General features: G+C 38.4%; 2 protein-coding genes across 19 annotated transcripts in view; one reads left to right on the forward strand and one right to left on the reverse strand.

The window, feature by feature from the left end:
* The window catches only part of CDKL3 (cyclin dependent kinase like 3), a 53643-nt gene extending 50651 nt beyond the window's left edge, over positions 1-2992 (reverse strand). For 6 of the 14 annotated variants that reach the window (XR_014057256.1, XR_014057257.1, XR_014057250.1 and 3 more), the window contains exons 1-2: positions 2920-2992; positions 694-800 (exon numbers count right to left, since the gene is read on the reverse strand). Coding sequence is in view for 1 of the 14 variants with exons in the window: in XM_081502883.1 (XP_081359009.1) it covers positions 281-286 (6 nt within the window). In the remaining 13 variants the exon portion in view is untranslated. Of the gene's footprint in view, positions 1-280; positions 801-1423 lie in introns of all 14 variants that reach the window. The other 8 variants (XR_014057258.1, XR_014057252.1, XR_014057248.1 and 5 more) reach the window with 4 other exon arrangements.
* Positions 84-17707, forward strand: UBE2B (ubiquitin conjugating enzyme E2 B). 5 transcript variants are annotated; one of them, XM_081502892.1, is made up of 7 exons: positions 84-356; positions 3514-3582; positions 5693-5773; positions 7620-7645; positions 12160-12249; positions 14575-14663; positions 15907-17707. In XM_081502892.1, the coding sequence occupies exons 2-7, from the start codon at positions 3539-3541 to the stop codon at positions 16033-16035; spliced, it is 459 nt and encodes a 152-aa protein (XP_081359018.1). In that variant the 5' UTR covers positions 84-356; positions 3514-3538; the 3' UTR covers positions 16036-17707. The 5 variants fall into 5 exon arrangements, with proteins under 5 accessions (XP_081359018.1, XP_081359017.1, XP_081359022.1 ...); XM_081502891.1 differs by having other exon boundaries at positions 84-179; XM_081502896.1 differs by lacking the exon at positions 3514-3582.
* The last annotated feature ends 2770 nt before the right edge of the window (positions 17708-20477 follow it).

Here is a 20477-nt window from a genome sequence, read left to right on the forward strand (position 1 = left end):
GCAGCTGGTCATTAGCTTGGGGCCTACTGCGCAAGACCGGAAAACCGGCCAGGCCCGACCCGGAAGGGAAAATGGGAACGCGCGCACACGAGTTCCTGTGGGCGCTAACTGGAAGCTTCCCTGCGGGTGGAGGTCGGTAATACGAGCAGCTGTCGATCAAACTGGGGCCACTACACAAGGTTGGTTCTGTGCCGCGACAGGGGAGGATCATATTTTGGCGAAAGCTCGAGAGACTGCAAATCCTCTAAGGAAGGGGAACCGGGGTGGAAGTTTATCCGACCTGCATCTTAGACGCCCGCAGGCCCGAGAACACTTGCTGCTTTTGCTGGATCCTAAAAGGATGCTTGGTGTCACAGGTAGAGACTTCTTGTAAAACGAGACTTCCAAGGAAGTCTTGTAAAATCGTAGTTTTCTAAGTTACCTAGTTATCTTATTACATAATCAGTTTGACCTCAGCTGTCGACGACTCATCCTTAAAACAAGGATAAGATGATTCATAAGAAAATTTCTTGAATACCTCTTACATGCTTAAAATTTTTTCTTGAACTCACAGTAATCCTCTTTTTAAAAAATTCCCTTTCTACACGTCAAAACTCGTAAAAGGCCCTCTTTGGAAAAGCAAGTAATTCAAAGGGCTCCACCACAAAATAGAGTGACATACAAAGGCACCCCACCTCCCAGAATCCTTATTACCTAAGAACTAGACATAGGGCTCGGATCGAGTGGCAGCCTCCAATGAATAAAAAGAATATCACTGGAAGTGCCCAGGCAGTGCTGTTTTCGTTACGGCTTTCATTTTCCTGTTTTAAAAGAAAAAGTTGAGCATAAGAGGCCAAATCTCACTTTGCTTCTGAATAAGAGAAAGCGTTATTATTATCCAATAAATTCCAGTCCAGTTGGTCTTGCCCCAACATGTACATTAAAATCACACCTAGAGAGCTTGTTAAAAGGCCCCCCCCACCGAGATCTTGATTTAAATGAGTTAGGGTAAAGAAATTGGTATTTTAAAACATTCCTAAGTGTTTCTGTGCTGCGACAGCTTATATTGAGAAACGGAGGGGAAAGAAAGGTAGTCATGGTTTTTGCTTATCACCATAAAAATACTCAAAATTGTCTTTCCTTTTGAAAAGTTATTCAACTATGTTATATTTTCTATGAGTATGATAGTAAACCTTATACTGGACCAAGACTTGCAAAGCACATTTATTAAATATTTGTTGTTGACTTATAATGTTGGCAAGGATCAAAGCATGAATCAGAGTCCCTGCTCTCAGTGAGCTCACAATCTAGAGCAACAGAGTCTCTCTAAAATTATAGCCTTAAAACTATCCTTTTTACAACTAGGTTATGAGAGGGTTGGTAACCAGGACAACCTATGATTCTTGCTTATACAATAAAGCTCTTGGACTCTAATGAAACTTACTTGATTTGATCGAAAGCATTACTTCATTCTGGAAAACCATGAACTGTAGATTTTCAAAACAATTATAATTGCTAAACAAAGGACATAACAGATTTTTTTTTTAAATTCTGTTTAGCATTTCACTGTAGGCCTGGAAAATTCCATGGACAGAGGAGCCTGGTAGGCTTTAGTCCATGGGGTCGCAAGAGTCGGACACGACTGAGCAACTTCACTTTCACTTTTCCCTTTCATGCATTGGAGAAGGAAATGGCAACCCACTCCAGTGTTCTTGCCTGGAGAATCCCAGGGACGGTGGAGTCTGGTGGGCTGCCGTCTATGGGGTCGCACAGAGTCGGACACGACTGAAGCGACTTAGCAGCAGCAGCAACCCTAACAATATGTCTCCATCCTTAGCTATAGGGAGGCTAAGAATTACTGTGGCAGGAAGGCAAACAAATGAAAATAAGAAAATCACTTTTTGACCTAGAGAATTACATTTGTCAGTGGCTATCGATCAAGTATTAGATCTGGCTAACGTGATCACCAAGGCAGTTAATAAAAGCAAGAGAAAGAATTCAGGGATTGAAGAAAGAGAGGTACCAGAAAAGTAGGGGAAATTAACCCTTTCTAGTTCAATGAAAGTATGCCCAACGCCATATTCCTCATTCTCTCTTCCTATAACACCTTGGGTTGAGGAATCACCCAAATGGACTTAAAGAGCTCAGGGTTCAGCCCGAAAAAGTCCTTAAGAACAGAATTGGAGGCGATAGAGGAAGAGAACTCAGTGACTAGAAATAATCTCAGAATTCCAACGGCCAATATTTCTGAGCCCCAGTGGGGGACATTTCAGGCCATTAAGTTACGAGTGTTGAAAATCTGAAATAAGTTACTCAGGCTAGATATACAACCCCTATCCACGTCTGCATGATCTCTCCCCCACATGTGAGTCAAAACTTTTAGGTCTGACAACCAATCACCTACACTCTCTTTATACACACTCTCTTACGATCAAACCTGCGCATTTCTTGACAAATACAATGGTACCCCACTGTAAACAAATCCAAGGACTCTGATACAAAGCCTCAAATAACAGCAGACTCATAAAGGAAAAACAAAATTCTGTAATCCTGTGGGGATTGTAAACAAACATGAAACAATCTGCACATCGTTTTTTCATCTCTGCCCAGCATTGCCAACCCTGGAAACACACTGCAATGCTCATACAGTAATACTTGGTGGCCCTAAGGAAGCATTTCAGGGGATTTCTCTTTGTATGGGCCTCAGCATTCAGCTGAGGAAAAAAGAGGTCCCTTCACTTTCCTTAGATGCCAGATTTGATAAGCCATTGAGCCAACTATAGGGGAGTTTTAAATCCAAATTATTTGGGGCTCTGTTTTAAAGATTCAAGAAGTAAAAAAAAAAAAAAGATTCAAGAAGTAAAACTACTGCTTCCGACACAATCTCATCAATAGCTGTTCATAGGACAAACTGGAGAAAAAACTAATACAGGTGCATACCCGCCCTCAGCCTGTAAATTTAACTACCGGGCTGAAAGTTAGATCCAGGCGACGCTCTCACGTGATCCGTCCTAATGGCGTCATAGGGACACGTGGTTCTAGATAGTTCGTCCCCTCCCCCTCGGAGGTGGATTGTTGACAAGGCCGCCGGCAGTCACGTGATCTTACGTCATCCCACCTCCTTTCCCTGAAATCTCTGGCCCCGGATGCGTTCCTCTCTCCCCACCCGGCTGAGCCTAAACTAGTGAAAGAGGGGGAGACGGGTTGGTGTTTCAGTTTGGGTACTTCTTAATCACAACCTCCAGCCTGAGCGTAGAGAACACTAATTGGTCGACTCGTTCAAGGAGACAAAAGGGATAAGGTCCCTGCTGAAGGGCTCCCATAACTAGCTCTCCTACGTCCCGTTCCCTTCTCCCCTACCCCTCACTGCATGGTACCGGCGGAGGGCGGAGGGATCTGGAGGCGGCGGAGGGAGACGTCATTGCAGGGTTGTTTGTGCAACCTCGGCGGCGGCGGTGGTTACCCACAGTGATTCGGCCGCTGCGCCGGGGGGTGGGGGGGCTGCGGGGGCTGCGCGGGACTCTTTTCTTTCAGACTGACCGCGGGGCTGCTGGGGAGCATGTCGACCCCGGCCCGGAGGAGGCTTATGCGGGATTTCAAGCGGTAAGGGCCTTCATTTTCGCCTGAATGAGGACTCCTCCCCAAAGCTTCGGGGCGAGGGTGGGGATCCGGGACACCTTCCCCAGTTGACCCTAAGAGGGCCGCTGTGGGCCCAGGGAGACAGACGGAAGCCCAGTTCTAGCCCCGTTTTAGCACTCTCTTCTCTTGGTTGTTCACTTGTCCTACGTAAGAAATTTTGATACCTCCTCACCACCACCCTACCCCCACAAAAAAGTAAAAAGATGGCTGTGGTCTGTCCTACGATTCCCTGCTGCCCGCTGGGGCCAGTTGCCTGATACCTCGCCCTAGCTTTTAAACCTCATCCTTCCCCTCTGCACCCTGCGGTGCCTCTTCTCTCTGCCCTAAGAGTGAGCCCTTGCAGAAGCTTTTCCACCGCTAGCTACACCAGTCAGCTTTGTTTGATGGCCTTGCCGTCTCCTCCGAGTGCCAGGGTTGGGGCCAACCCCCGCCTCCCTCCCCATTCTTTCTGCAGTGAGGGTGGGGTCTGATGCGCGAGGGCCGGAGGTTGTTAACCCATCCTCCGAAACTCGACTCTTCCCCCGCCCGCCTGAAAGGACCTTGAGAACTGGCTTAGAGGGCTGGGACTCGGGCTGGCAAACCCGGCTGCCAGTGCTTTCTGGAACTCAGCTCTGTGGCCTGGTGTATAAAGACCTATCTATAGCCTGCAAAGTCTGGAAAAATGCCTTCCTGGAGGCTGGCGCTAACCTGATACTCCCTGAGCCTCCTTTGTAAAGTAGGGTTTTGTTAAGGAGGTGTTAGGGTTGACGAGGAGGAAGTGACTTTTTTTTCCCCCCCAGTTGTTTTCCTTTGAATGCTTACAGGTACGGAGAAGAAAATAACCAAGAAAACTTAGCGTTACGCTCCCGTGCGCATTTTTAAGTGTTTTTCTAGGGAGATCTGCCCTGCTTGAGAGAAAAAAATCCAGTGTGAAAACTTGGATTGGCTTATCAGGAAGTAACCTCTCAACTTCATTGTAAACCTTTAAATGAGGCACTTGGAAGCCATTGTTCGGGGCTTTGCCCAGTTTGGCCTTGAGTGTGTTGGTAACTTAGCCGTTATCTTTGGTGGGGGATGTCGCACAGCGTATCTTCCAAGGATTCTCCTCGTCATGGCTTGTACTGCTTGAGGATGACTAAAAGCCATTTTGGGAGGACTAATTCCAAGAATCATATACCACATGACGGTGTGTTTATGTGTGTATATATGTGTGTGTATGTATATATTTAGTGTCAAGTTACTTTTTTTTTCCCCTGAGATGACAGTTTTAAAAGGAGATACTCCTTTTGGTGCAAAACTCGGTTTCTACAGCTTGAAACCATAAATTTCAGATTAGCTCCCATGAGTGAAATTCCAGTAATAAAATTTCGAGGTTCCTGGCCTTTGGTACCCTGGTTTCTCATTGCAGTTCTGTGCTTAATTCTGAGTTGTGTGCTTGGCACCTTTGGTAGTTTTCCAAGGGTCTTCGTTTGCAAGAATTTGTGACAGATGTTGGAAGGTAGCTTTGTATATGGGCACATGATCTGAGAGATAAAATGCAGTATTGGTGCAGAGTTTTTAAAATAGGGACTGAGGGAAAACCTAGCCAGAGCTTTGCTTACTCCAAAAGCTACTGCTAACTAAAGCAAATGGAATAAAGTAGCTCTACTGCGCAAAAACTAGTTTGCTGATTAAACTGGATACAAGTGTTTTTCAGTCATTTAATGTTTACACTGAAGTGGTGTCTTTATTTTGTTTGGGGGAGAGTTTTTTGGTTGGCCATGTTGCCCAAGTAGCTTCGGTTAGGACTCACACAGCCTTTGCGTGTTTACAACAGCAAAATTGATGGTTGAGTAAAAGTGTTTTTTTTGCACTTGAGGTTTTTCCTTTGTTGTTATTGTTAAAAGCAGTTCTTGAACAGATACCTTAACCTTGGTGATATTTGAAGAGGGATGACTCCCAAGCCATTTAAAATTGTATGGTTTATACCAGCTCAGCACAAGAACAAGAAAATGGATTTAGTTTGTTTCTCAAAGTAGATGGTTCAGAGATGTTTGGTTGGCTTTCTTAGTGGCCTTAATGTTCAACTTTTAAAATTTCTTTTCTGGATTTCTAGATTGCAAGAGGACCCACCTGTGGGTGTCAGTGGCGCACCGTCTGAAAACAACATCATGCAGTGGAATGCAGTTATATTTGGGTGAGTTGAAAGAAATAACAAATGGTAGGTATGGTGATTCTTTTAAGAAAATTGAATGTATAACATCTAGGAAAGGGAACTGAGGGATGAGGGATCTTACAGAAACTGTAAAGTAAAAAAAAAAAATTCTGGTAAAGAGTTTTGGCAGTCACATAAAATTTGATTTTATAATCACTGGGTTTTATTTGATAAAAATATCATTTGAGACTACAGGAGAATGATAAGTTAGTTTGTACAAAATGTGCCAAGCAAATGCTTAGTGTGCATTCTACTAGAACTGTAAAAAGAGTAGGAACCAAAAATATTGATAATTTCCACCATAGTAAGAATTTAAATAAAAAGTGTTTCACAGCTTAATGTGAAATAACTGAATGGAGCCTTTTAAGGTGTGGTCTTGTATTTTACGTATAGTATATATTGCACGTAGGCTTATTTGTATAAAAGCATTATTTCTTCATGCTCTTTCTTTTGTTTTCCTGAACTGGATTTTATTTTCTTTCACTCTTTTTAAAAATTTTTTTCGTTATTATTTTTTGCTGTGTGTGGACTATTTGTAGTTAACAGTGCCCTGACTTCTCATTGCAATGGCTTCTCTTGTTGCAGAGTGAGGCCTTCCAGCTTCAGTAGTTGCAGCACACGGGCTCAGTAGTTGTGGCATGAGGGCCCTAGAGTGCACGGGTTCAGTAGCTGTGGTCTGTGGGCTTAGTTGCTTCTCTGCTTGTGGGATCTTCCCAGACCAGGGATCAAACCTGTGTCTCCTGTGTTGGCAGGTGGATTCTTGACCTCTGGACCACCAGGGAAGTCCCTTTTGTTGCTCTTTTTATACTAGGGTTTTGCACTAAAACTTAAAAGGAACACTTCTGTAAATAGAATTCTGAATTGCCATTGACTCCGTTTTAAGAGCCTACATTAAAAATTAGTGGGAAAAATGAGCATAGTTCACCCTTCTAAAGTAAAGTGGTATTAAATTCAGGCTGTTAGCATGCTTCCTTGAGATCTTGAATGTACCTTGCAAATAATAATTAAACCTACCAACCCAGTTTTGTAAAGCAATTAAAAAAAAAAGAGCCAACAACAAAAAAAGTAAACTTCATGTTGCTGCTTAGGAAAGATGAGATGGGGATATGGTACAATGAAAAGATGTGGACAAATGAAACGGACATTCTTGGTGACATCAGATAAATTTAGTCGAGTTAACAAGAGCTATTTCTCTTTTGAAAAGCTGGACACTTTGGTGTCGTAATTACCTTAAACTAAAGGGTATTGACTTCTATCTTATTGATATATATTGAAAATAGGAATGTTTCTGTTAAGAATACCCATATTTACAAAAGGATTGATATTTATGAACTGAATTCTTTTTGGGCTAAAATTTTGACAAGTTTCTTTAGTTTTTTGTAAAACCATTCTAAAAGGAAAACTTGGAAAATGGAAGTTACTATTTATGTCTTGAGTTTGTTTTTGTTAGATGCTCAGTTGTGTCTGACTCTTTGTGACCCCACGGTCTGTAGCCCGCCAGGCTCCACTGTCTGTGGAATTCTCCAGGCAAGAATACTGGAATGGTTAGCCATTCCCTTCTGCAGGGACTCTTCCCAACCCAGAGATCCAACCTGGGTCTCCCACATTGCAGGCAGATTCTTTACTGTCTGAGCCACCAAGGAAGCCCCTTTTATGTGTATATAAATAAAAACCCAGGGCTAAGGTGATATTAAATTAACAATAAATACTCCACAGATTATCAGAATGAGCTCCTCTTTCTCATTTGAGTTTATCCTCTCTACTCTTTGAAAATCAGGAAAAAGCTGAAAGAAAAACTTTTTTTAATCAGAAATCTTCTTATTTTCAGACCAGAAGGGACACCTTTTGAAGATGGTAAGTCATTCTCAATATGTTTTCTATAGTATTAAGAGGCTTCTTTTAAGTAGAAAATTATAACACCAATCTATCTAGTTAAGGCTATTTTCTATTAATAATAGATCAGATTAAAACTAAATAATGCTGAGAATTTATAGCTTATAAAGAACTTTCTTCCCATGTCAGCTTGATCACCTTCATTGCTAGTTCATTCTGTTACTTTTATGCTGGCTCTTGACCTCTAGGCCTACGTGGTGGGGTCTGTTGAGAATCGTTTTAAATTTAAATGACCTCATAGCGTGCTAAAGGTGTTCCTGAGGTAAACATCAGAAGAGTAATAATCATGCATTTTTAACTTTATGTATGTTGATCAGTGCTCTTAATTGTGTGTAACTGCCAGTAGTTTCACTTAACAGCTAGCTTTTGACACCTGTGAATAGTTAGCATTCTACAGAATCTTTTGCATCTTAAATCCAGTATTTGACCATTCTACAGAATCTTTTGCATCTTAAATTCAGTATTTGACCAAGAGCCAGAAAAACGGAAAACTTGTTCTAATGTGTATTTATAGTTGAACTTATTAAATTGATTTTAACCAGATACTTAAAGTTTCCCTAATATAGCATGAATTTTTAAAATTTGTTAAATAGATTTATCTTAGTTATCACAGTGGCTCCAGAATTAACCCATCACGGTTATTTATACAAATAATGATTGCAAAAGTATTTTTAAGGAGATAACCTGAATGTTCAGTAGGAGAAATGGTTAAGCAAATTATTAAATATCTAGACTGTAGAATATTATGTACCTATTAAAGAATAAGGTAGATCTGGTTGTATGTCTGAGGAGACAAAGAAGTTGCAGAACATATGTTATAATACAGTTTTACTGAGTAGCATACATGCAAGTGTGTGTGTGTTTAAAGGCTTGTATACCATACTGCTATCAGTGGTTACCTCTAGATGGGGGGGGAGGGGCGTGTAAGGAGTTGAAGAGAGGTATTCAAGGGGTTCAGCTTTTTACTCTATACCAAGGATTCTCAAGGGTGGTCCACAAACTCTTTTAAGTTTCCTGAGACCTTTCCAGGGGCTCCCTGTGATCAAAACTGTCTTCATAGCAGTAGTAAGGCTTTTACCTTTTTTATTGTATTAACATAGCACTGATGGTACAAAAGCATTAGTGACTTAAACTGGCCCTAAGCAATTTAGTGCCTTGGCACATACCAAGACAGTGGCACTAAACTGTGCTGGGAGTCGTATTTTTTGCATTTTTTTAATAAAAGATGTCAGTTTCACTTTAAAATGTTTTGATGAAAACGTGGGAATTACTAATATTGCTAAATTCTGACCATTGAGTATGCTGCTTTCTGATATTCTGCTTGATGAAGTTGGAAGTATGCATACAGCATTTCTCTTGCATACCAGTTTGGTGGTTGGAGGGAAAGCAGTTTCTGCAGTTGTTTGAGTTGCAACTTGAGTTACTGCTTTTTTCATGGAACATTTTTACTTGAAATAATGACTGATAAACTCTGGTTATTTAGATTTGAGTATGTATTTGGTTGCCATATTCTCAGTGAAAGTGTTAGTTGCTCAGTTGTGTCTGACTGTTGGTGACTCCATGGACTGTGGCTCGCCAGGCTCCTCTGTCCATGGAATTCTCTAGGCAACTATACAGGAGTGGATAGCCATTGCATTTTTCAGGGGATCTTCCCGACCCAGGGATCAAACCTGAGTATCCCACATTACAGGCAGAGTCTTTATCATCTGAGCCACCAGGGAAGATTTTAAATTAAGTCAAGGAAAGTGACTTGACAGGATTTGTTGCTGCTGATAAAATTATGGTTTCCCAATACTTTTTTCTCTGATGAGATTAGTAGATGATATTACTGGTTGTGGCTTTGTTTTTGATGGTGTATCTCTCTCTCTCTTTAGTCGCTAAGTCATGTCTGACTCTTGCGACCCAGTGGGCATGTGCCAGGCTCCTCTGTCCTTGGTATTCTCCAGGCAAGAATACTGGAGTGGGTTGCCATTTCCTTCTCCAAGGGATCTTCCCGACCCAGGAATTGAACCCAGGTCTCCTGCATTGTCAGGATAGTCAGATTCTTGACTGACTGAGCTATGAGGGAAGCCCTGGTGTATATGCTGCTGCTGCTAAGTTGCTTCAGTCGTGTCCGACTCTGTGTGACCCCATAGACGGCAGCCCACCAGGCTCCGCCGTCCCTGGGATTCTCCAGGCAAGAATACTGGAGTGGGTTGCCATTTCCTTCTCCAGTGCATGAAAGGAAAAAGTGAAAGTGAAGTTGCCCAGTCGTGTCCGACTCTTAGCAACCCCATGGACTGTAGCCTACCAGGCTCCTCTGTCCATGGGATTCTCCAGGCAAGAGTACTGGAGTGGGGTGCCATTGCCTTCTCCACTGGTGTATATAGATATATATAAAATGAAACATGGCAACATTTAGATGATTTGGATAACTCAGTGAACTGGTATTTTCCAAATGGCCAATGCGTTAGAAAATTATGGATAGGTAAAAGATACATGCAGTTGCAATAGTCATTAATATAAATGATGCAAAAAGTTTATATGGCTTAAAATTTTATGTTGCAGTTAACCTTCAAAAACTTTACCATTTCTTTTATGTAATATCAAAAAAGAAGATCTACCTTTATCTGAAAAGGCTATGAAAATACTCCTTCCTTTTTCCTTTACATATTTGGAAGAGGCCTGATTTTCTTCATGTATGTCAACCAGAACAGTATGTTGCAACAGATTGAATGCAGAGGCAGCTGAGAGAATGCAGCTGTTTTCTATTAAACTAATCATTTAAGAGATTTGCAGATAAACAGTGCTGTACTTCTCACTAACTTGGTGGGGGAAATATAGTTATTTTCATTAAATGTGACTTAGGTTAATGTGTAATGAGTTTACAGTTGTTAAGTATTTTAAAATTTCCTTGAGTAATCATTTCTAATACAACAAATATCAATAGTTGTAGCACATGGTGTACTGGAGACAATTTATACCAATTGTGAGAATGGATTGTTTAAAAATTAGGGGAATTTTTTTTCTTAATTAGCGGAATTTTTACCAACCAAAAAATAGAAATATTTAAAAAAATTTTTAATTTTTGGTGGAAATGCCATAAAATGGTGTGCTGTTGCGTGCATCTCTTCCCATCTTCACGTTCAGTGACTTCACATTCGAAGCTTGGTATGCTTGGGAATAAGAGTATAAAGAGGTCCAGAGACCCCATAATATGAAGAAAGCAAGCTTAAAGCTATTTCATATTTGTGTTCACCTGAAATGTTTACATTGTACATTTTGTGATTAAGGAAAATTAAAAGTAAATGTAAAAATATATAACATATTAGGTATTAAAAATATATTAGGTTATAAGGCTCTCTTTGCTAATGAACTATACATTTCGTAGAACCTCTTAATATATCAGAACGTGAATTAAATATCACCTTTGATTTTGTTTGTATCTTTGGCTTCCCTAATCCCAAATTTCCAAACAACAAAAAATGTAAAGAGGTACATGTTATATATTGAATATATGAGCAATGAAAATAGAAGGTTAAATAATTTACTAAATACATGCCTCTGATCTTGGTAGACTGAAGTCATGAGATTAGAATTTAGGTTGAGAAAGTTTTTTTTTTTTTAATTGAATTGATAAAATAAGGAGAGAAGCTTGTGGAGACATCTTGAATGGTTTAAACTTTCATTGACTTCTTTAGGAATAGGCTTCAACTTACTGAGTAAGCCCACAGTGGGTAATTGGAGCACCTATCCAGCCTTCAGGTATACTTCCTCAAAGTAAAATGTCTCTGGATAGGGAATAAATACAAAAGGAGTCCAGAATGAAAAACATAAAACTATATATTAATGGTGGTTGTGTCTGCTAAATAGATTTGAAATTTGAGTTGAGAGCTCTTTGTACACTCTGAACAGATTGACTCTCTTATAAATGCATAATTGTTTTTTTTTCAATGCCTGTCTCTTGACCAGCAAATAATGATTTAGGCTGACCAAAATGTACCGTATTGGTTTATAACCAACAGTAGACAGTTAAACTAATGCTTACTGATTCTTGACATACTTAAATGATGGGAACAGAAAACACTTTTTCACAATAGTGGCCATACCTCCAGTCTGACTCCTTTGTCATATGATGGTTAGCCCCTCTCACAATAATTTGGCACCTCCTTCTAAGTTATAGTAAATTATCTGTAGTTGCTAAAATGTGCATTTAAAAGTGTGGTAGCTAGGGCAAAATTGCCTGCCAAAAATATGACAATTAATGTTCTCACCAGTAATATATGTTAAGTGCTTGTACCCTCAAATCCTTGCCAAGGTTGTATATTATCAATATATAAATAGAAGTATATTTAGTATGTTTTATATGCTAAACCAAAATTGACATTAATTTTTGTGTGACTGTGCAAAAAGTCAGCATGGGGTTGGGAATTCATTGGTGACGAGATAGAAAAGTTATGCGTGTCATTAATTATTTTGGTTTGTTTTCTATCTAGGTACTTTTAAACTAGTAATAGAATTTTCTGAAGAATATCCAAATAAACCGCCAACTGTTAGGTTTTTATCCAAAATGTTTCATCCAAATGGTAAGTAGCATTTTATTAGCCTTTGAAAATGATAGGAGGAAGAAAGAATTGTTTCATTCTTTTAGGTCTTGCCCATGCTTTTTCATTATTAGGGCCCACCTCTCGATGTTGCTTCCATGTCAGTATTAACCATACTTTTTTAGTCTGGAATCTTAACCAAGGTTCCTGATTTGAGGGAAGTTTTGTTTTAATAACTTCTGATTTTTAAAAGTAATATCTGTTTGTAAGAATGTGAAAGATACTAAAAAGAATTTGTAGCTTAAAGTTTAGTTGTAAAACTACAAACAAATGTTCAAAATTGAGATCATGTTATATGTAAAATTAAGTAAATATCCTTTTTCTTTTTTTTTTTTGGCTGAGCCTTGTGGCATGTTGGATCTTAGTTCCCTAACCAGGGATGGAACCTGTGCCCCCTGCATAGGGAGGCTGGACTCTTAACCACTGGACCACCAGGGAGTCCTTTGGTTATTTTTGTTATCCCTCCATTTTAATAGCATGGTTTCCTTTTTTTTCCACCATGAGTGGAAAACTTCATTTAGTTAACTTCCTAGCTTACTTTTTTAAAAAAAATCTTTATTATTAAAAGATTCATATACTATGCCATTCACCCACTTAAGTTCTACAATTCAGTGGTTTTTAGTATCTTGACTGAGTTGTACAATCATCACCATAATCAATTTTAGAACATTTTTATCACCCTCCCAAAAAAATCCCATTCCTGTTAGCAGTCACTCCCCATCCCTGTTCGCCTGCCTCCCAGCCATAGGCAGCCACTGGTTTATTTTCTGTATGTAGGTTTGCTTATTCTGGACATTGCATATAAATGGAGTCATATAATATATGGTCCTTTGTAATTGATTTCTTTCAGCTGGCATAGTTTTCAGGTTCATCTCTTGTAACACATAACTGTACTTCATTTTATCGCTGAATTATAATCCATTGTATGAATAGAGTACATTTTGTTTATCAGTTGATGGATGTTCGATTTCTAATTTACTTTTGGACTACTTCTCAAAAATAGTTCCTAGTTCAAAACTTTAAAATCATTTTGCATTTTTATGGGTTTTACAGAGGTGATGATTTTTGTTTTGAACCTAAGTTTGATGTTCCTGTGGAGTACACAGTAGTAAGCAGTTGACTATGCTGCTTTAAAGCTGAGAGTTAAATCTGGTCTAATGCTAACAACTGGAAATACCTAGCACATAGATAGTAATTGAGGCTATGAATAAAGTTGCCCCCAGAGGTTGTGTAAAAGGTATAAGATGGAAGAAGACCAAGGATAGAGTCCTGAAGAATGACAGTATTAAGTGTAATTTACCTCCTCTCCCCAGAAAGGCCTTGCTTACTCCTGTTTTGATGTAGAGTGATCAGACTTGTTCTGTGACGCTTTCCACAATTTGATAGTGTTGATAATATTTAAATGCACTTATTCTTTGTCAACACAGTGATTCTATTTTTGTAAATTTATTGTACATATACATAATCTGGCAAGTGATAAAAATTTAGGTTCATTGTTTGTATTCTCACATAATCAATTCAAGAGGGGGAAAAATCCTCTCTCAAATGTTAGACTTTTAAAACAGTAATCACTTGATTCTTATTTTTATTATGAGAGGAATGCACACTTATTGGAAAAACAAAGTACAAGGGAAGGTAAATAAGATCCTTCCTAATCCTACTATTTACAGATATCTACATGTTGGCACTGAGTCTTACAAATGTTTTTGTGACTGCCTATAAAATTAAAGTATTTGTAAATGATTCTTTACAAGAAATGGAATTATATAAGTAATTGGAAACTTATTAATGTAATATATTAGGGATGTCATTCTACATTAATTAACATGGTAGATGTATATCATTTCTGGCAGCAGTATTGGTATGGGCTGTTAATAATGTACTGTTACTTAGCCAGTCCCCTCACTGTGGACCACAAATTGTTTCCAGTTTTTCACTTCTGCAAAGAGTATTATAGAGACTGTGCTGAGTATTATAGAGAATTTGCATGTGCATGATTATTACTTTTAAATTAGCTCCCCCCCAAGAGCTTTATTTAGGAATATTTAGAAGTGTGGAATTTAAACAGATTTGCTGTATGTTATGTGTTGAAAAAATTTAACTCACTCAGCGTCCTCATCAGAAGGTATGTTGTAAAGAGTCCTTAGTTTGAGACTCATTTTCCTGAGACAGAAAGTTTTAGTTATTAAGCAATGTTCAAGGCTTCTGATTGAGCCAAGCATTCTGTTTGTGGTAAAAAAAAATTACTGTTTAATTATTAGATATGACCAAGTTGATATGTAACCAATTTTAGTGTTGTCTTTGCAGTGTATGCTGATGGTAGCATATGTTTAGATATCCTTCAGAATAGATGGAGTCCAACATACGATGTATCTTCTATCTTAACATCAATTCAGGTAAGCATGTGTTAGAATGCATCTTAATTTTTCAATATCTATGAAATATAATTGACAATTTAAGGATCAGTTTAAAGGCCAAGTGAGCAAACTAACCTCCCCAACACTAAGGTTACCAGTGGCAGAGCTCATACAGAATCCTCAGGATTTTCATACAGCTGATCTGCTTTTTCATTAGTGACCATGTTGGATCAAATCCATGGTCATTTTCCTGATAAAATTAAAGTATAAATTGTTCTCACAGATCAAGTGATTTTGTTTTGTTTCTTCGGGTTTGGGGTTTGTTTGTTTTCGCTGCATCTCGCAGCCTTGGGGTCTCAGTTCCCCAACCAAAGCAGAGTCATAACCACTGGACCACCAGGAAATTCCCTCATAGGCCAAATATTATTCACGCCTACAAAGCACAGCCAGAGGTTATGGAGAAAGATGAAAAAATCTTGGAGAGAGAGAAAGATAATTGTTTAGTAGAAACATAAGGACCTCAAGAAACTGCAGTGCAGAAAAGCATCATTTTGCCCCATCCAAGAAATGCTGTTTCAAAGGAAAGTAATGTAACTATCCACCAAAGCACTCTGGCAGAATATTTCAGAGTTGACCTTGAATGACAGTTTAGGGGGAAGATTTGGGGTGGAGTCAAGTTTTAGTTGCATGGATTTGAGAGGAGCAGATGTGATACTTTGGTTTGTGGCCTTCAAGTTTTTTCTGTCACAGTTCTGCTTTAATTTGAGTCATAAACAGTATTTTCAGCCTTCCTGTTATTAATATATTCCCTTGCTGCTAGGTGTATATATTTTGTTGATTAAAGGAAATAAGGTGTACCACCCAACTTACTGTCAGGAATTTGCAAACCTATCACAGTAATAGAGTTTAACTTTGGAAAATGTTAGTTGCTGAGCTATTTTATAGACATATATTAACCAAATCAAATTGTTTAGTTCCTGTTTAATATCACAGTATGCTGAAGAATATTTGTTCTTTTCCAGTTTCTTTGAAATTAGAGGTCTTAAGGCAACTGAGAGCTATCTATTTTGAAAACTTAAGTTTTATAACAATAGGAAACTTCTTACTGTATTTATCAAACTATTTCTGAAAGTGTTTAGATCTGAAAATACATGAGACATACTAATTTCTTTCTTCATTAAGTAATTTCTGTTTTCTATAACTTTTGTGCTCCATATCTGACCCATGTTAATATAAAAAAATAACTCTACTTATGTGTTTTTTCTTCTCTCTTTCCTTCTAGTCTCTGCTGGATGAACCGAATCCAAATAGTCCAGCCAATAGTCAGGCAGCACAGCTTTATCAGGAAAACAAACGAGAATATGAGAAAAGAGTTTCGGCCATTGTTGAACAAAGCTGGAATGATTCATAATAGACAACTGGTCTGTTAATCTTTTTCATCATTGTTGTGTATAATTTACCTCTCAGTAGAAAGGCTAACAAATTTTAAGTGCCACAGGTTTTAAGGATTCTGCAGAAAAAAAGTACTTCAGTTAAGAACCTACAAAAGCTTGTGTATCTTGATTAATGTACTTTTTATTGCATGGTGTGAACTAAGTTATTGCTTACATAAATTTGTAATATATCCTGTTTGTATTTTTTTCCAAGTGTATAATGTTGGTGTGGAGTTTTCATGACAGAATATACACATTTTGTAAATCTGTACTTTTTTCAAATATTGAATGCCTTATTTTTGAATTCTTTAGATTTTTAAATTGGAGAAAAACACTTAAAAGTTTTTTATATATGAATATTACATGTAAAGATGTTAAAATACATACTTCAGTGCAAGAGACTTTGTCACTTATTTCCTTATCTAAGTAGGAGGGGTTAGTAAGTCTCTAGCTCTCTATCAATTGATAGTTTCATTTCCAATTTCAAAAGAACAGATTTATATTTTATCAAGAAATTCAGATTTGATTCTAAATACCAATTATAATCTCAAACTTTATTTTGTATGTACCTTTATTAGTTTTAGTTGAGCAATTATAACTGGTTTGATTCTGTCCAACTCTGTATTTAGGCCACTTATTACTGTTTCTTCATGCACTACTTACTGTTACACTGTACCCTTTGATTTCACAATTTGCACCTCTACCACAGGGCATTGGCACCTCTACCTTGAGCAGAGAGCTTATGCAACTTACTTTGCTGCTTGATAACACTTAAAAAGATTTTTGATAATGAAGAAAGTAAAACGATCAACATTTAACAAAAATCCATGCCCTGCAATTAACAATATAAGAATTTGTTGCATTGGTTTGAACAAGGCAGATACTTGGAAGGAATCTTAGTGTAATTTAAATATTTGAAAACTGCCTTTTAATGCAATTGCCTATCTGTTTATTCTGGAAAAATGTTTTAATACCAGGGCCTGTTGAGTTGCTTTCTCTTATGGAGATTTTTTTTTTATCTCCTAAGTTGTATAAAAGCTGTACTGCATCTTAGTTTACTGGATAAACTTAAAACACAGTATTTGTAGAAAGCTTATTCCAAGCTATCCTATGCCCTCAAATAGTATAGATGATGGAAAATACACAAGTAAATTCTGTTGAACCACCTGTGTAGTCTTTCTAGTAGTTAAAACAGCTATTTCATTAACCGCAAAAGTTTCGTGCACATTCATACTAGCTTAGTTAGCTAACAGCATCTTTTCTGTTGGAAGATGGATTTTCTTTTCTACTGGAAGACTTAGAAGGGCAATTTCTATAGCTTCTATTAAGCAGAGCTTAGGAAGGAGAAGTGCTGATGTTTCCCTTTAAAAGTTAATACTTGGGAAATTTGGGGATAAGTGTATGATCTCAGGGAACTTTTGATACAATTGAGAGTTCACTCATTGGAATTATGCCCCCCCCAAAAAGATGCTCTATTTAAAGGTAGTTTTTCGTCATATCAAATGTGTGATAGTTTTATATTCAGCTCTAAAACAAATTACAGTTTCTTTAGACATTTAATCCAGTGACTGACTGTTAGATTAAATGTGCAGTAGCTATGATAGTCTCCCCTTTTAATATATTAAATGCTATTTGGATAATGCTTCAAAATCTATTTTCATCCTTAACCTGTTTTCTTGCCCGTTTCATTCTGTGCTTCCAGTACAGGGGGCTGCAGGTGCAGTTTCTGGTTAGGTCACTGAGGTGTCCCACATGCCATGAAGCACAGCCAAAAAGTAAAAATAAGAAATTTCAAGTATTGATAGATAGTTACAAGAAAATTATATCTTACTTCACAAAGAGTTAATGAGCTCTAATTCCTAAATTCAACACATGTGCATAAACCTCAAACCTAGTCCCTATTCCTGTTGGAGAAAATTCTTAGGAACGTCCCATCTTTCAATTACTCAGGTTTTTTTCTTCAGCCTTGGAACAGATTCCTTATTTGGTTGAATACCAGATGTACTTCAGTTTACAAAGTCATGTCATACAAAGAACGTTTACTTTTAACATTTACTATATAAAGTTTATAAATGTATGGCAAGAGGCTAGAACTAATTTATTCATTTTAGTACAAAATTGGATTTCATGTTAATGTTTAAATGCATTTGTGATGTGTAATTCCTCTGTAACAATACTTCTAACACAACTCTGCAAGGCACCATTCTAAGCACTTTAATATCACATTTCAAACTCAGTAATCTTACGAGGTAGATACTATTGTATTACAGATAAGAAAACTAGATACAGATCAAGTGACTTTCTCAAGGCCAACCAACCAGTATGTGATAGAGCTGGGATCTGAACCCAGGCAGTCTGGTCTTTTAGCCAGTTACTGTACTATCCCTTAAGAAATATTAAGGGATTGAGTTTAGTTTTAAAAATTCTACTGAATTTAGATATTCATCCCAACTTGTGAAAATTCTTAAGAGTTTTGTATAGACTTCTGTCTATCCAGTGAAGAGGTTTTCAGCATTTTCCACCTTTTTTTTTAAAATGTAAAACAAGTCTGAATATAGGAACACTGTCTAGTCTCTGATAGAAAGCACCTGACTTACAGACCAATTTTTTTTCCCCCTCTGTAGAAATATCTTTGAGTCTGTACAGACACAGTCACACACACACCCCAAAATTTAAAAATTCCATGAATATGAATAACTTCTGGAACTGATCTAAAAATTCTTTCTCATGTTGGTGGAAGGTTGTGAAGAAAGTTACTGAAGGTGGCTTATTTAGTTAATAGTCTGTTGTATGCCCAGTAAACAAGGTACCTGTCTTAATGTATTCATTTAGTACTCTTTTAAAAGAGAAGCCTGGGGCTCAAAGCACAGTTTAGTTATGTATGAGGTATTTTGATTTCTCGATTCTTCCAGGTTTTAAGAGAAAATTTTTAGGTTTTGGGGAAAAGAATCTGGTATGTGGGGATTATGTATGTAAATAGAAAAATCAATAGGTGGAAAGCTGTTAAAGGAAAGGCTCCAAGCTTCCTCTCTGGCAATGGGGGATTCATACTTGGGTTAGAAGCCTTCATGGACTGTCAGGAACTCTTGCCATTGATGTAGTGCTAAAGCTTGGCCACAAGATGCTTTTGTTTACCAGTGACTTCTGGAATCGTGTGTGGGAAGACTAAATATAGTGTGTGCTCTGCTGAGTAAAAGGAAATAACCTTTTAGCTAAAGAGGTCTTTATATGGTGATGGTCTTGGTTTGGTTACAAGTGTGATGCTTCTGTAGTTTTTTGGGAGGATATTATAACTGATATAAAGTCTTACCTGGAAGATGGATATTTAATGTACCCGTGGGTTAGGAATTTGTCTAGAGGAGACCAGAGCCTTTCTCTGAAAGGATCACTCATCAACCTTATCTACTTTAGTTGTCATCTTCCTAGAACGCAGGAGAGCATCTGTGGTGTGGTGAATGCTGCCAAAATGCAAACATAGCACACTTAAGGTAGACCTCTTAATGCTGCTTCCTGTCTGAAGCCCCTCTTGCTCTTTCCCCTTTACAAAAAAGGCCTTATGCCAAGAATACTGCAGCTCACAAGCTGAATTGGACTAGCGGCACTTTAGAACAGAAGAATGCAGATGCAGAGAGGTTTGCAGCTCTTTGGCTTGCCTCTGTGTAGTCATCCTACAAAACGTGAGTTGGGAGATTTTCTGTTTTTGTGTTGGTGGTAATACAAAGACAACAGGAAGCTTCTTATTCGGATAACCATCCTGGGCAGAGAAGAGGAAAGAATCCAGAGACTTCGGCCCATATCTTCAGCTTTGGCTAAAGGCTTAGAATATGGCCTCCAAAGAAAACTCGAGATTAGTGACTTTGCTGTATTGTAGTGACTGCACCTGCATGAGCACATAAGGCTGTGGTTTCAGGTGGAGACTCTGGAATATCAGCTGGAAAACTGCCTTTAGAATGAAGACAATCCCAGGGGTTAGATAAGAGAAACCTTTTGCAAGTCAGAAATATGAGCAAGGGCAGTCCCGGGGCCTGGTGGTGAGTTGATACCATCTGTTAGGAAGAAGTTTCCTTTCTAGCTTTTGTTAGCCCTTACAGGTTGGTTCTTTGACAGGGGCTGGGCATTGTGCACAAGGAGCTTGAGGACAGACCACAATCACCATGGCACCCTCTCAAGACTGTGTTTGAGGTATCAGGCTGAGCCACAATATAAGTACCACAGAATGGAGTTAAACACTGGGAACTGCTTTCCAGATAACTCTGACAATACATGCACAGGCCTGGGCAGAAGGCCGACAGGACAGCAGTGAACCTCCAGGGTCCATGCTGTGAATCCTCGGGGAACACTTTTTTAATTAGCGGCTTTCTGTTTTTTTGTTACGAAAGTAGAACGTTGTCATAAAAAATAATTCAGTAATAATTCACAA

The sequence above is a fragment of the Giraffa tippelskirchi genome, chromosome 6 (assembly GCF_054371585.1).
Source record: "Giraffa tippelskirchi isolate mGirTip1 chromosome 6, T2T-mGirTip1v1.2.pri, whole genome shotgun sequence".
Taxonomy (NCBI): Eukaryota; Metazoa; Chordata; class Mammalia; order Artiodactyla; family Giraffidae; genus Giraffa; species Giraffa tippelskirchi.